The sequence below is a fragment of the Psittacula echo genome, assembly GCF_963264785.1.
Source record: "Psittacula echo genome assembly, chromosome: 15".
In the NCBI taxonomy this organism is placed as follows: domain Eukaryota; kingdom Metazoa; phylum Chordata; class Aves; order Psittaciformes; family Psittacidae; genus Psittacula; species Psittacula echo.
Window position 1 is genome coordinate 10,962,557 of NC_137751.1, and position 15,912 is coordinate 10,978,468.

Consider the following 15,912-nt stretch of genomic DNA (forward strand, 5'->3'; position numbering starts at 1 on the left):
GGAGGTTGCTGGGGCTAACCCTGTCCCCTTGCTTTCACAGTGTCTCTGAGAACCAGTCGCTGCTGCGGATGCCACCGTGGCTCAACATCTGGCTGCTGGGAGCCATCGTCATGTCCATGGCTCTGCACTTCCTCATCCTCTACGTCAAGCCCATGCCTGTGAGTGCCTTCTGCAACCTTTGTGCACAGCCCAGAGGCTCCTGCTGTGGGCTAGGACAGCTCTGGAGCAATCTTTGGGGCTGGAAGCTTCTGGGATGGTTGTCCCCAGCACACACCCTCAGGACCAGGTCATGAACCAACATGAGGAGTGGGAATCATTCTGCCCCAGAGAACCTTTACCTTAAGTCAGAAGCTCTCTGTATAGGTAACGTAAAGGGGTGCAAGTATCTCCAGAAGGTGGTTCAGCCCCTTCCAGAGGCGTCACCCCCCTTTGCAGTCCAAGGCTGGTGATGCCTTGGTTGATGCCTAAGGGTGCTGAAGATGAAGCGTGTCACTGTGCCCAGGAGGTTGCATTGTCCGTTATGCCCTGCTGAGCCACTGTGAGCACATGAACATACAGTCCCAGCTTGTTCCTCACTTTACCCATCTGCAGGAGAGGCCATTTTTGACTCATCTTGGCCAAGAGCCACCTTGGGATCATGGCAGACCTTGAAGAAATCTGCTTTTTTGAGTTACCTGGATCCTCTGTCCTTGTACATCTGTCCTGGAGAGGAATGACCCCCTTCAGCCTGTGCCATACAACAACCTGACCCTTAAATAAAAACTCCCACTTCCTTCCCTACTGACATGTGCAATCCTTTCCATCTTGCAGCTCATCTTCCAGGTAACCCCGCTGAGCTGGCCACAGTGGGTGGTTGTAATGAAAATCTCCCTGCCTGTTATCCTGCTGGATGAAGGACTCAAGTACCTTTCCCGCAACCACCTGGATGGTGAGCATGGTCTGCAGCACACTGGGTTATGCTTTGCTTGGAGTTCGTGCTTACCTCCTCTGCTCATGTGGTGTCTGCAACTGCATGTTCATCTCCCTTTGCTGTGAAAAAGGGACTTTTTCTCTTACCCCCTTCCTGCCTGGCAGAGCAGTTGGTACTTACATCAGCTTGAAATACTCCCTTAGGAGCTGGAGCACTAGATAAATCTGCCACATGTGTTTATTCAGCTCCTCTTGAAACTCTGGGAACTGGATCCCTTCAAACAACAAATCAAACACGGGTTTCTAACAGGAATCCCTCCTTTCCGCCCCCTCAGCCTTCCACCATCCTTATCTTGTGTTTGCTACTTCTATGTTAAGATCAGTTGAGAGCTTAGCACCTTATAAACTGATTTTAATGCAGTTGCCCTTTGCCAGCACCTCAGGATTCAGCCTATGGTGTGCACAGAGGAGAAGCAGCTCCTGTGACACGGGGGCAGCGGTTCCTGTGTGCTCCCAGGCTCCGCGCTGTAAATCACAGCATGTGCTTGGGCAGCCCTCCAAAGAGATGATATCATCTCTCATTCCTTGCAAAAGATGTTGCTGTAGGTGATATCTTGGTGCTCTTTCCGCTCTCCAGAGGGGAATAAAGCAGGTTTTATTCATTCTTTAGGGTATGCTTACCCTGACAGTGATAGCAGGGGGAAGAAGGGCAGGAGAAACACTGCCCTTGCATGGGGAAGATGTAGTGGCTCTGGAGGGCAGATAAATAACCTGATGGATTGGATGTTTGTCCACAGCATCACCTTGCTCAAACCTTTTTCACCCCCTAGCAAACCTCTTTTTTTACCTTCACCCCTTAATAATGAGCCAGGAAAACTGTGCAATGCCACTCTTGCCTTTCAGGGCTGAAGGCAGGTCCATCCAGCCCTGGCAGGGAGGGATTTAGGGCATTGTAACAGCTCTGTTTGGTGTCTCATGGAGCAGAACCATGCAGAAAGTTGGAAATACGGGATGGGGAATTACTGCAAGTAGGAGATGATCATAAACTGGCCACCGTCCCCATCAGTGGGTCACAGCTCACATCAGCCATCCTTTCTGTGGCAAGCCGGTGCATAACTGCAGTGATTGCTCAGGGGAGCCTTTGCTGAGACGTGGAGGTGCAACTCTCACAGACTCAGGTGTTTTGCATCACCCAGGTCTGGTTTATCCTGTGATTACGAGCCTGTAGCAACAACTTCATGGCACTTCTCTGAGCTGGGATGTACGAGAACTGGTTAATTCCTGGCTGTCGCATCCCATGCATGCCCTCGGTGTTTGCTTCACCGTCTGTGATCTGGAGATGAGCCTTTCTCCCACACTTTTCATTTGTCTGTAAAAACCCAGTGCTGTTGAAGGAAGGGCTTTTCTTTGGCTCTGACAGCACAGCTTGAGCACAGCAGGGTTTCTGGCAGGCAGATGATCCTTTCTGGTCCCATAATACCAGCTCAGTGTTTCCTCCTCCCATACCATGTTCCCAGCATGAGCTGCCCTCATCCCCATGGCCATGATGCCGCTGACACTCACAGGTCTCTCTGTATCTCATCCAGCAAGGGTTTCCCATGCAGCTATTCAATCATGGCTAAGGGCAAAATCACGTTTAAAACATCACATTTGAAAGAAATAATTGAAATCTGCATCTGCCAAATTCCTCTGGGCTTTGAAAAGCAAACGAAAAGCAAGGTCCAAAAGCCACTTTTAAGTGTGGTGTTGTGATTTTTTTTGCCAGGCATTCTCAGGACAGTAAGACACAAGTGGAGCGGGGAGCACCAGTTGAAAACCTGCAGGACTCCAGAGCAAGGGTTGGCTTTCTTATGTGTCTCATCCCTGAGTGCTATATCCCTGTGCTTCCTCCAAAGTCTTGCTTGTGTGTGGTGGGAATCTGCTTGCAATGTGGGTGAATGTGGCTTGGAAAACCAGCAAATAACAGAACCCAGGGACCCTGTACCCAGACAAGATATCCTTTGCCTCCATGGTTTGCCTCAAAATAAGGTCTAAAAAGCCCATGAAGCAGCGGATCCTATGGCAGTTTTGCCCATGGGCCAGGCAACCACTTGGTCTCTGCAAGGCGATGCTTGGGGATGGTCTTCAACGTGGGACCTTCTGAGGGATGGCCAAGGGTGTTCAGTTGGGGGATGCAGATGTATAGCTGTGATTTGTGCTGATTCAGGTTTTGCATGGAAAAGTTTTGCCTTTGATCAGATTTAGATAAGTTGTGTTTCCATTGTGCTGGATTTTCATTGTCCTTGAAGTGGCAGAAAGCTGCGGCTCTTCAGTTTTCACACTGGTCTCAGTGCTTTACATTCCTCTCCCATCACCCCGGTCATTCCCAGCCTCTCACCTTGCATACTTTGCATGTATTGCTGCCTTCATCCATCTCTGGCCCCTCTGAGGTTTCTGCTGTCTTAGTTTTGGGAGACAATGTGAGTGTGAAACAGCAGTTGAAAGGGCATGGCTGAACTTTCAGGCTGAAACTAGGTTGGCTCAGTGCAACCCACAGATGTTCCGGCTGGGAGCATGGAGATGTTCTCCAGGGCCCTCCGAGGGGTCTGTCACACATGCTGGCAGGCTCAGAAGGGCTGACCCCCCTCAAGGACCTCTTGCACTAATACTTTTGACATTTGTCGTGCTCTGTGCATTGAAATGGGGTGTTCTTTCTGAGCCCCATGGTGTGCAGGAGGGAAGTTTCCAGGCATCTGTGCCAAGACCTTGCATGAGTCTGTCTTTCTGAGTGGTTCTCAAAAGGTGCCAAACTCACACAAGACACTGAACTAACGCTGGTGCTTGTGTATCTGCATGCACCATCAGCCTGCTGCCATGGCCACCCCGCTCCCCTCCTTCCTTCCTTCCTGCGCCATCCCTGGTCTTCCTCATCTTCACCATCTCAGAGCAAACCCATCACAGGCGTCAGTGTTGGCACTCTGGTATCATCACTTATTTTCAGCACGTTATAAGCAGCCGGCCCTGCCTGGCTCCTTGGACTTCACTGTCCTTACCTGTACCATGGGAAAAGGAAGGGCATGACAAGAAGCAGATGCTTCCTGCAACGCAACTGCCTGGGCAGCAGCAGCGTCCCTGAAAATGGGAAGTTTTGATGCAGAGTCGTTGTCAGCTTTGTGCTGTAACCTCCTCCCACAGGAGAGCAGCTGGCTGCGGTGGCTGTGTGGTGACAACTGCAGCCTGCTCCCTGCCAAGGCCAGCCGGGGCTCCGCATCCCTCCGGGACAGCCCACGATCTGCAGGGACCACAGTCTCTGTGTCCCATCACAAAACCCCTCCAGCACATAGTGAAGAGGAGCTGCTCGCCCTCATCTCCTGCATGCACCACACCTGGGGGTGAGAGCACCCCCAAAACTCCCATGGGAGTGCAGTGCTGCAGCCGCCCTGTTTCCCTGCGCCAGGGGCAGGCGCATCCCTCTTCCCGGAGCGGCAGAGAGCTGGAGCCTGTGGCGTTGGCCTGCCCTTGTAGGGTAATCTCTGCATGGAGCTACCTTGGCTGGGTGCTGGCGCCGGGGGAAGAATGTGTCCCGATGGGCCAAGTCGTTTGCTTGAGCTATGGGATGCTCGGAAGGAGAGCGGCAACTGCACCTTTCAGTGCTGGAATCTCCCCAGGCAGGATCATACAGCTCTGCTGCCTTGCTTTTTATTATTCTTCGTGTTTTTTCCCTCTCTCCAGTGTTTTTTGTGTGTGTGCCACGCTTTAGAAATGGAAGAGGAGAGGGAAGCTGTTGGAGCTGCTGCCCTGGTGTTGCAAAGGGATGGCAGGAGGATTTCCCTTTTGGTTTCCTCCCAGGGTCTGGGCTGAAGCCTGGTGTGCCCTGAGGCAGGGGGGCAGACGTGCAGTTCTCAGAGCTATGAGAGCTGCAGCATTTCCTTTGGAGAGGAGAGATCCAGGCTGATGGCTGGAGCCTGAATCCCTGCAGCATCACTTTCTACAGGAACCTGTTAAGAGTGTCAAAAGCAATAAGGAGAAAGCTCCCCAAAAGCCTTGTCTGTCCTGGTGGGGAGCAGATTCTGTAGCACATGAGCTTGTGGTGGTTGGTCGCAAGTTTGCACGAGTTGAAAGGCCGTGACACCCCTGAGAATTTGGTGTGAGGCAGGATCCAGGTGGATCACGACCAGCTCATCATTCCTGCAAACAGGTCCCCTCATCCCCCATGCACTCATCACCAGTGTGTGGAGACACGAGCCACACTGGCATGTAGGGACCTGCATCCTATTAAAGCTCCAGGGGTGCCAGTTCTCATGGAAAGACCAAACTCACTCTGTGCCAGGGGGTGCTTAGAGGCCTGAGAGTGACATTCTGAAGAGCATCTACTGTGGTTAAGCGCTCACTGTTGATTCTGGAGCTGTGTCCCCATCCTGCCCCTGCCCACCGTACAGCACAGCCACAGTGTGAGCTCTCAGGGAAGCAAATAACCACCTGCCTGTCACCAGGTGGGGACTGTTCATCTCTTGGAGCTGCTAAAGAGACACCCTGCAACACAGAGGAGATTAATTTTGATGGCTGCAGCGCGGTTTAATACACTGTGGTTGCCAGCATCCCTGCGACCAAATAGCATCCAGAGGGATGCTGCCATTGCAGCAATCAGTTCTATCTCGGGCCATGAGGGCTGTGCTCTCCAGCCAGCGCTGGAAGGAGACTTTGGCTGAAGTTGCACAAAAGCTGTTTTCCCCCTTCTCTCTGCCCTGTTATTTATTAATTCCCCTGGAAGCCTGTTGGCATCAGGCTTGGCAGCGGGCGCGGAGCCTCGCTGGTAACCCCAGGCAGGACCCCTATTTATCAAGAGCACAGTAAAGGCGCTGCTCTGCGAGATGTGTTTGGTGATGTGTGCAGTGATGAAAGACAGAGAAATATGGTCGAAAGATTCATGATAAGTGGGGTTTTTTCTAACTCTTCTCAGAAAGTGCTGCCTTGTGGGTATTTTTTAAAGGAAAAGAAGACTATTCTGGGCAGACAGAGCTGCCTGCAGGGTCTTTCCCAGTCCTGGGCTGAAGAGTAGCCCCTGCCTCGGGGCAGGGGACACTGCTGTCAACTGCTTGATAACTGGGGATTTAATTGGTGCGAGTCAAGCCCTGGCAGGGATTTCAGAGCTGCTCACACTGAGTTTAAGCTGAACGCTGCAGCTTTCCTTCAGGCCATGTGTTGGTTGTTACCTTCTATCCGTCAGTAGGGTGGGAGAAGAGAGAAGGGCAGCCCTGAAGCTGAGACAGTGAGTGACGCAAGAAGATTGGTCCTTGCTAGTTGTTCTGCAGATATAAATGGATGTAAATACATCTGAAATATATCTAGTGGGTGTAAGTGGTGTTAGTCCATGGAACAGTATCCATCTATCCGGCTGCAGCAGGGATTGGTGGTGGGATGCAGTGAGCTTCCTCCTCTCTGCACTGCTGCCTTTCCCTGGGTGCTGCCTGATGCAGTACGAGGGATCCCTGCCTGCTCGCCTTCCTGCTGTTCCTCCCTGCCTGGCTCTGACCCATCCCTTTTCCTGCCTTCCTAAGTGTGCCAAGCTCTTCCTCACCTGGGGACTGGCATCCTCCTCCTTGTGCAGCCCAAGCAGTTGGGGCAGCTCATACAGATGGGATCCCAGCTCCCTTCTGGGACCAGCCTTAAGAACAAAACTGGGGAGCTGGTTTGTTTTTGAACCCTTACCGATACTTTTTCTCCTCTTCTTGTTTCCCTTCACCTTAGGAGAAGAGCACAAGAAATGAATGACACGAAGGAAACGCTCCTCACTGAAGGATCCCTCGCTTGTAACTCGGACTGAAGCCTTGCATGTGTGCCCCTCGCTAGAGACCAGCAGGACATGCATGTGTCCGACTACCAGACAAATGCGGGTGAATCGTCGAAAAGAAAAATCCTGATTTTGTTTTGTTCTGTAGCTTTCTTTTTCCTGTACATAGGAGTGCAATTACTGGGCAGCTGGTGTAGGGTTTGGGGACGGAGCTGTGCGGACCTGGGTCATCATAACACGGTTCCTTGGGAGTTTGTTCCTGCAGAATTTGGGGCCCTCTTTCCAATTCTCACCCTGATGGGGTGAGCTCAGGCCAAGGTGCCCTTCGTGGGAGATTGAGGGGGGAACCCAGGGTTTTAGGTGATACACTGAGTGTGGATGGGAGGCTGCATCCCCCATCGGGGTGGGATGCAGAAGGGCAGCTCCTGGAGTCGGGAAGGGTAGGGGAGGGAGACGAGATGGCCATGGGTTGGGATCACTGCCCCTCGATGATGTCCGTGGTGTCGGTGGGTGCTGTGTTCTGCTCCAGTGGCCACAGTGCCTGCAGGCTGCAGCAGGTCCACATCACTTCGCAGTATGACCAGTGGTGGTGTGGATCTCATGGACATGTGTTTCTATGTCGAGATAGGGTGCATGTCTTGGAAGGTGAAGTTTTCCCGATTTATCACGCTGTCTTGTTTGATCCCTGTGTTGTAGAAAGCCCCACACCTTCTCAGGCTTATCTGACACCAAAGCATGATGTAGTCTTGTCTATTCTCCCCTGTCCAGCATCTTGTGAGATCCTACCTGCACTGTTTAAACTGTAGCCCTCTTCCTCATAGGGGCAACCATTTAAAGCAAGGCATGTTCCATCCCTGGAAGTGTTCAAGGCCAGGTTGGACAGGGCCTTGAGCTACCTAGTCTAGTGTGAGGTGTCCCTGCCCATGGCAGGGGGTTGGAACTGGATGATCTTAAGGTCCTTTCCAACCCAAACCATTCTATGATTCTATGGGGATGACTGACTGTGCATTCCTCATGTCTACTGCTCCCTCCTGGTCCTATTTTCTTTCCTCAGATGATTTTTAACTGTTTCCTTAGCAGGAGTAGAGCTTAAATCCTTAGGAGCACATCTATGAGTTCTTGTTCTCTGCTTTTGGAAAGCATCCCTGTCTTGCACAGGGCATCCTTGACACCAGTGATCCGCCTTTGAGACAGGAATGAATGTATGCTTGTACATAATGTAGTTCTTCTCTGTGAGCAGTGTTTGTCATGGCATCCCTTTTTATAAGGCACCAGCTATATTTTATCCTCTCGGGGCTTCTCTGCAGCAGGAGTGACACAGGCTGCAGGGAGAGTTTGTGGATCAGGAACGGATTTTGGGATCCAGTAAATTGATCTTTCTCTATTGAGCTGGAGAAAGAGACAGTGGGGAGCTGATAGCTGAGAAGCTGATAGTGGGTGATTTCTTCTCCAGCTCTCCAAATCCTCCCTCCTGTTTTCCTCATGTTCCCCTATGATCTGTCCTATTGATATTTGGTTAGCCAGACCCTTTCCTTTCTCCTAATTCCAGCAGCAGCACTGGAGCCAGGTTTTTACATAGCATTTGGCTCCTTTGCTGTTGGCTTTTTTCTTTCACTTTTTGCCTCTTGAGAGCTTCCAGTGCTTTGCTGTTCCTCTTCCACTTGGGCAAGAGCTACTTTTCCTCTGTACAGTAGGTGCCAAATATCATCCCTCCTTTCCTTTCTCCATCACCAGCATTGAAGATGAGCAGAGCCCCCAGACCAATGGGAATGTACAGAATTGTTATACTACTGAGCTGATTTTATTGTACAGAAAACCTTGCATGAAATGTCGTTACTGTATTTAATATATAATGTATTCAAGGAATTTTAATATGGAGCTCTTTAAAAAGATCTTTATAGATACTCTGTGGTTAGAAAATTGTTGCTGATTTTTAATATTATTATACTTTGTCTTGAAGAAAGTTTTATTTTTCAAATGTGTTCTGTCTAATGGATTTAATTGGTGAACCCATGGGGCTACCAGTTCCTCCTTAAAGTGGATGAGACTCACCCTGGTGCAGAGAACCAGGGCATGACCCAGGTACTGATTAAGCCTTCAAAACAGGGCTTTAGTAAGACTAAGGCTGTAGATGTGTGATTTGCCCTTCCCCAGAAGAGTGGATTTCACCTTTTTAGAACGTATCTGATCTCTCTGTGCAGGGAAAGAACCAGTGGGAAGTTAAACCAGCACCAACTCAGTGACTTCAGGAGAAATCGCTTCTGTGTTTCCCTGAGGCTGAAAACCAGTTTGAGAGTGGCTGGACTGGATTCAGAGCACCCCAGCCCCATTCATAGGGTCCTGCCGGGCTTTCAGCTGCCCCTTGGCATCTCCCTGGGATATGGTGGCCTCAGTCCATCGTGCCTGCAGGGACCTGCTTGGTCCATCCATTCTGTATTGCACCTCCTGAGTTACACTGGTTTCCCTGGGCTTGTGTAGGATTATTAATTTTACCCAAACATGTATGTGTGTGGAGGAGTTTCTTGTGTAAAGGTACCACTAATAAATACTGAATAATGAATGGGAGTCTCCAATATAAAGAGACCTAAAAGGGGAAACTAAAATGAAACAAGAGCTCTGCTTCAGAGCAGAGATGAAATAGTGGAATCCTAACTTGCTTACACATTCCTGCTGGTAACTTCTGTGTGTTCTCACCTGACAGCAGAGAGCTGGAGGTATCAGGCATCCTTCTGAACCCACTGACAGAGCAGCCCTTTGAAGAGATGCTGAGTTTGTTACCTTGTTGTTGGCAGAGATGCCAAGCTGCTGCTGTTTTGTCGTTGATGGAGATGCCAGGCTGCTGCAAGCCTGGGCAGCGTCAGTCTCTGTGCAGTCATTGGGTTCCAGTGGTGAGTTCCCAAACCCCAAGCCATCGCTGGCAAGAAACCAGAGCTGTGTCCCAGCCAAAGGCTTGTTCTTCCCAGCAGCAAACTGCATTTGCCTGTGTATTGTAAACTTCTAGAAAATACCTGGGAAATAGTGCAGGAAACCTCTGCTAAGGCTCAGGAGGCATCCCCCTTGCTAACAGGGAGCGTTTTGACACATCCCCATTTCCCATTCAGAATGGTTGACCACATCTCTCTCTTCCCCCCTGTCCTTTAATTACTTGGAATACAGTTGCACTCCATGCTTTTTGATTACAGAGGCTTATAGTTCAAGTATTTTAATGAAATAGGAAAATATCCATAAATCTAATCCTTTTCCCTTTATGCTTCAAGGAAGGGTCAGGATAAATCGCGGAGTAGTTGTTTATTGCATCTATGCCACCAGCAGTGTGCTGGATGCTTTTACAGGCTGGAGCATGTTCTCGTGCAGACTTGGAGGTCCCAGAGCTGAGACCATTGCTTTGGGATCAGGTCTTGTGTCTTACCAAGGTGTCTGACTGTGTGCAATACAAGGGACATCAACACTGGGTGGCTGTTTTTGCCCAAGAGCTAGGTAAAGCAGCTTAGAGACAAAGCCTCCAGGATCCTTGCTTTTTTTACACCAGAGTTTAGGAATTACTTCCTTTTTAGTCTTATTTTGATAGTGCTGCCTGGAATATTCAAAGTCATTAAATAAAGCTGAGGGTTTTCCAACAAGACCTTTAGCATTGGTGAGCTGCTGTGACAGATCCTCCACACGCAAGAAGCAGCAATGCAAGGTGCATGGTGGAGGACACACCATGATGGCGGCGTGTGGTTGTCCATGAGCACTTTAAACTCCTTTCTCAGGGGCTAGGCACTGTGCTGGGTTACAGCCAAGGCAGGAAGCGATGGTCCCATGTCCCTGGGTCAGCTTTGGGCAGCAGCAGTGGAAAGTCTTTTGTGCTGTTTTGGGACATCGTGTCATTGTGGCCAGTCACTGGATGAGCTTTTCTCCCTGTGTGATCCCATCAGGAGGCACACTGGAAAAGGGGAAAGAAGAGATGCTCTTCAGAGCAAAAAAGTGTTGCACCCTGTGTTTTGTTTCTCTCGTGTGGCCACTGTTCAGCTCAGGGTCTGGATGAGAGGGTTTTTATGTGTCTGTTTCAGACTTTGGCACTGTGAAGTTGTTGTATGTGTGTTTCTGATGTTCTGCTCAGCCAAGGCTGGATGGTACCACCAGGCACTGGAGAGGTCAGGAGTAGGAGGGGTTGGGGGACTTCATTCCTATAAGAGGATCAAATCTGGCATTGAGCTGGAGGCTCTGCTCACAGTGTGGATGGCAGAAGTAGCCAGAGGAGCAACAGGAAAGCTCAGCAGCAGTTTTGGGTGCCTCTTTTGTAGGTCGGGTTGATAGTGTTGCTTCCCAGGTGAGTCCTGCTCCACCAAAACTCAGCAAAGAATTGCTGTGCAAGAGCTCAGGCTAACACTGTCCCGGCTGGTGGAGATGCTCCTGAGGTTCAGTGGCCGGGGCATCACATCAAACACACAGGAGTCCCCAGTACCAGCTCCTAAGACTTGTCGTGATTTTTGGTCCGTACCTTGTATAAATGATGCCAGAGATTCAGTTGTCCCTGTTCAGTCCTACCTGGGCTTTCCCCCCCCCCCCCCTTCTGAAGTGGCAGTTTCTGGCAGGGCTTCTCCCTAGGGAGGAGACAGCTCATCCTTTTGGGATGAAGGAGAAAGGCTTCACCCTGTGCAGAGCCTGCGTGGCGCAGTTTGGGTTAGGGTTTGCAGGGCTGCAGTGAGGAAGGTAAATTGTGCTCCACGGACCTGTCCTGTTGGTGTCATTCAGCTTTCGGTATGAGAGGGGCATTAAATGAGCCTGAATCTGTGTGTGCCTGGAGTGATGAGGACATGGGTACCGCTGGCTGGTGTCTGACGTGGGTCAGGTTGGGTGCTTGGGACCAAGAGGAGGTCCTTAGCTGCCAGTGGCCTGAGAATATGCTGAGTTTATGTATGTGAGATGCCTGAACAGCCAAATCTAGAAATCTCCGAGTTTGTGCTTCGTAGCGAAAGGTAAATCATTGTGTCTTGGGATGGGGTGGGAGGGTGTTATTTGAGGGGTAAACCTGAAAGAAACAGGTTTCCTATTTTATTACATGAGAGATATTTTTCCACTAAATTACCACTTCCTAAACTGTGTCCTGTGTCCGACTGTAAATACCCGGCTGTGCCGTGAAGACGTGGGAAGGTTCCTCGTGGTCACATCCGTACGATCCACCCTGTTCACACGATGTTGGGCTGATTTGTTTTATACTTACCAAATTACAGAAATAAAAGCCATTTTGCTGGACGACTCCGGGGGTTGTGCTGGGTTTTCTTTGTTGCTTTATGAATTATTCATTTTGTGCCTTTCTTACTCGCTTTGTGGCCGATTTGGGGGGCGTTTGGGAGCCCGTGGAGCTGTACGGGAGTGCCTGAGGGCATTCTTCAGCCGTAAAAGGAGTTGTGCTCACCAGAACAGGATTTCTTGTGGCTTTTCAGAGCAGCCAAACTAGAAATGGAACTGAGCTTGTCTCTGGCATGGGACAAAGGCGAAATGGAAGGAGTGGCATGATGTGACTGTTGGGAATTCTTTAAAGTACCAGCTAATTTGCTCTCAGGGCACAAGAATACAAATAACAGTGCTAATTTTGACTGGATCCAGAATAGTCCTCACCTTATCTCCCCCAGCTGAGAGAGGTTTAAATAAGCCCTGCAATGACCTCCATAAGAAAGCATTATGAAATAAGTGATAATTAAATAACTTGGCCTCCTCGGGGGGTGGCACTGGGCCTCCAGGCTGTGTGTTTCCATCTCCACGTTGCCCAGAGCTCTGCCCATGATCACGTTTAGAGTGGAAAATCCTGATGCAACGGCAGGTTGTGTTTTGGAGCAAATCTGGGTTCATGGCAACACATGCTCGTGGTGTGCTTTGGCTGGGATGTAGCCCTATGTGCCCCTTCCCAATGGCACGAGCAGGAGAAAGGTGCTGCATAGGGAAACCCAAAGCCTTTGTAACCCAAAGGGGGTTACAAGAAGGGATGTGGGACACCCAGAGAAGTGTGAATATTGGTAAAAGGCCATTGCTTGGCCTCCTCTTGAGCGGGGCTCCAGTGCTGGCGCATGATGGTTGCCACAGCCGTGGCAGTGGTGATCCTCTACCAGCCGCTCCTGAGGATGCAGCGCTGTCTCAGCACGTAGCAGTGGAGGTAAAACCCCTCCACATTCCCCATCTGATGGTTCCTTGCTCCCTGGACCACTGGGCACCATCACCACCAGGGCTATGCATTCAGAAAACAGATGTTACCCCAAACCCCCACCCCAGTGCTCCCTGTACCCCACGGCACTGTTCAGCTGCCCCACAGGATGTGCCTGCCGTGCTCCCAGCAGATGCAACGGGCAGCCCCAGCATCGTGGGTTCGTGTGTTTGCTTTGGCGTTGGCTAAACCGCGGCCGAGGTATTTCCAGGGTGACGTGTTGCTGCAGCAACAAGGGATGGAAATGCTGCTGCTGCGGGGTGAGTACCACCAAAAACATCTGCCTGCGCCGGGCTGTCGCAGCGCGGGCCGGGCACGGAGCGGAGCCAGCGCTGCTGGGAAGGAGCGAAGAGAGGTCAAGGACAAGTTAAAATTGGAAAGAAAACTGAACATGCTGTTTTGCAGGACCTTGCTTGCTCTCATCTGCCAATGTTTTTCCACACTCCCCTTCCCATCGCCAGCGGGGCAGTGTGAGCATCTCCTTTGGCTTACGGGGGCTGGTGGCCAAAGAGCCACATAACTTTCAGGGGCTCTTTTTGGCAACCTCAACCACAGCAGGTCCCCTTCGCACCCATGCTCATATTTCAAGTCTCCTTGCCACCGCGGTATTCCTCCCATCCGCAGCTTTGCAGCGTGCTGCACATTTTTGTGCTGAAATTCAGAGCTCGGTGCTGGAAGCTGCCAAGCATGAGGCTGGGCTGTGTAATGAGCTTCACCTATTATAGTTGTAATTTCCCCCTCCCATAAGGAGGTTTTGGAGCCACCTCTGAGAGCTTGGAAACACCTGGGAGCTTTCATACCTACCACAGCTTCGCTTTCCTGGGTGCGGGAGGGCTCAAGCCCCAAGCAGAGGCTTTCAGACCACCCTCTTTGTGCTCCTCCATCCTCTGGGTCTGTGTCCCAGCAAGGCTGCCCTCGCATTTCCAAATGCCTCGTTTAAAAAGGCCATTTTCTGCATTTTTCTCTTGACAGCCCCAAGCAGAGGTTGAGTTTGTTGAAGGGGCAGGGGGAGGAGCTGCTTTTGCAGCCGTGGATGGATGGAGTCCTGTGCTAACCCTGCGTAGCGCTGCCACGGATGCCCTCGGTGGGTCACCAGCCCTTGATGCCCTTGGGTCTGACCCAGCTGGAGCTGAAGGAGATGCCGGATGAGGCCAACCCGGTGCTGGGGACCAGGCAGTGCCAGTTGACTCAGGAGAGCATTTGGGCAAACAGGTCCTGGGGCTTTGCAACCCTGGACACTAACACAGAGGCTTTAGGGCCTCATTTGCTGTTGCTGCTCCCGCTTTGCCATAGGCAGCAGAGCAAGATGGGCTGATTTCCCTTGTCTCTGCCTGGTTTTGCCCTCTGTGCCCCCATGTTGTCCCAGTCCCCCCCTGCTTGGTCCCACACTTGCATGCTGCTCGGGTCCAGCCCAGCTCAGCACTGTCTGTGCCCAGGACCTGCTGCAGCCCAGCTCAAGCTGCTGCTGCTGCTCCTCCAGCAGCATCCTCAGTGTTTGCACTGAGCGCACCCCCGGGGGGCTTGACAGTGACCAAGAGATGCAAAGTTGTTCAGAGGCAATGACTGTGCGTGCACCGACAGCATCCTACAAGCTTGTATCTGCAGGAACCCAGCAGCCCCAAGGTCACAGCTGCTGTGCAGGGGGTTGCACCTGACACAGTATAAAAATGCTGATAAAGGCACCTTTCCACTAGTTCTACTTTTCATTTACGTGTTGCAATAATACATTTATTATCACCACAGGTGCTTGCAAACAGAAAGAGCTGGCGTCAGGACAGCCCAGTGCGTGAGCTGCAGCAGCATCACACCCCCATGAGCTCCGCATCTCCTGGCAGGTAATGTCACAGGTTAGGAGCCCAAGCAGAGCACTTCCCCACAGTAACCACACGGTAGCATGTGAAGCCACTATGATTTTTTCTCAGCATTCGGGTGCCATGGCCAAGAGAGTGCCCATGTTAGCTGCTAATAGCAGCCCAAGAGAAGACCTAGGCCCCGTGGGTGCTCCTGTGCTGGGGTCTTCTGCTCCCCACATCACCACAGGCACATCCGTGGGGTCCGGCCCCACTCACCAGCTGCAACGTGGCTCCAAGAGATCCTATAATGGGAGATGCATATTATCTCCCAATGGAAAGTATTTTAGCTAAATCCATGCTATAACCATTTTATTGACTCCAAGTACCAGAGTGGAGGTTAGAAGTGACTCTTTTACAAGTCATTTTGCTGTTAAATTTAGCTGTCCTATTTTCATTATCCCCATGGCTTTGGCAAGGGTGAGCAGCCTTCCCTAAAAGGCCTCGTTTCATACAGTAAGTTATTTGCTTCCCTCCTGACAGATATCTAAGCTTATAAGGTTTGTCTGCTCTGCTCAATAGCAGTATCAGCCTTCAATCTTATATGATTAGCATCAACATTTCATATTTGCCTTTGGCTCCCTGTTTGACAGCTTTCCACTTTGCTGAGGCCTGGGGCGTTGGGATGTCACATCACTTGCAAAGTGGGATCATCTGATTTTGATTCCCAAGCTTCATGGTACGGCCAAAAGACTCAGATAAATGGTTCACCAGCTTTTCCCCCTATTTTCCCTATTGCCCAGCAAAGGTAATCAATTTGTTCCACTCATTTTGTGGTTGTCAAGTCCGTAAAATACTGAGTTGAAAGGTCAATATGATGCTCAGTGATGGGCAATTGAACCTGGGAGATGATGACGTTAAATGGTCCGGAAGGGACATTTATCCCAGCAGGTTAAACTTTCCCATATTTCCAGTAACATTTCCCCCTGCAGAGAGGGACCTTGTCCCAGGCTCGATGGCTGCAGATACCAGTGCATCCTTCAAAGTCACGGGAAGCAACAGATGCACTGGGACTCATGGGATCGAGTCCTGTCCTTCTGGGGAGCGCTGAAGCTTCTGGGCTTCTGGGGCAAAACATCCCCTGTTTCCTCCAGAAACAGCCCTCCTCAGCCCAGTGCTCCCCAGCATGGAGCTCCCCGTGGGGCTGCCCGGTGGGATGCAGTGCCTCTACGGGATCCCCCATCCACAGCCTCTGTGTT

At 50.9% G+C, this 15,912-nt stretch overlaps 1 protein-coding gene across 3 annotated transcripts in view; it reads left to right on the plus strand.

The window, feature by feature from the left end:
* ATP2A3 (ATPase sarcoplasmic/endoplasmic reticulum Ca2+ transporting 3) overlaps nucleotides 1-8,661 on the plus strand; it is a 49,183-nt gene extending 40,522 nt beyond the window's left edge. For 2 of the 3 annotated variants that reach the window (XM_080629755.1, XM_080629756.1), the window contains 4 exons: nucleotides 41-158; nucleotides 811-928; nucleotides 2,675-2,747; nucleotides 6,637-8,661. In XM_080629755.1, coding sequence (XP_080485881.1) covers nucleotides 41-158; nucleotides 811-928; nucleotides 2,675-2,747; nucleotides 6,637-6,712 — 385 coding nt within the window. In that variant the 3' untranslated portion in view covers nucleotides 6,713-8,661. The remainder of the gene's footprint in view (nucleotides 1-40; nucleotides 159-810; nucleotides 929-2,674; nucleotides 2,748-6,636) is intronic. The other variant, XM_080629757.1, reaches the window with a different exon arrangement.
* The last annotated feature ends 7,251 nt before the right edge of the window (nucleotides 8,662-15,912 follow it).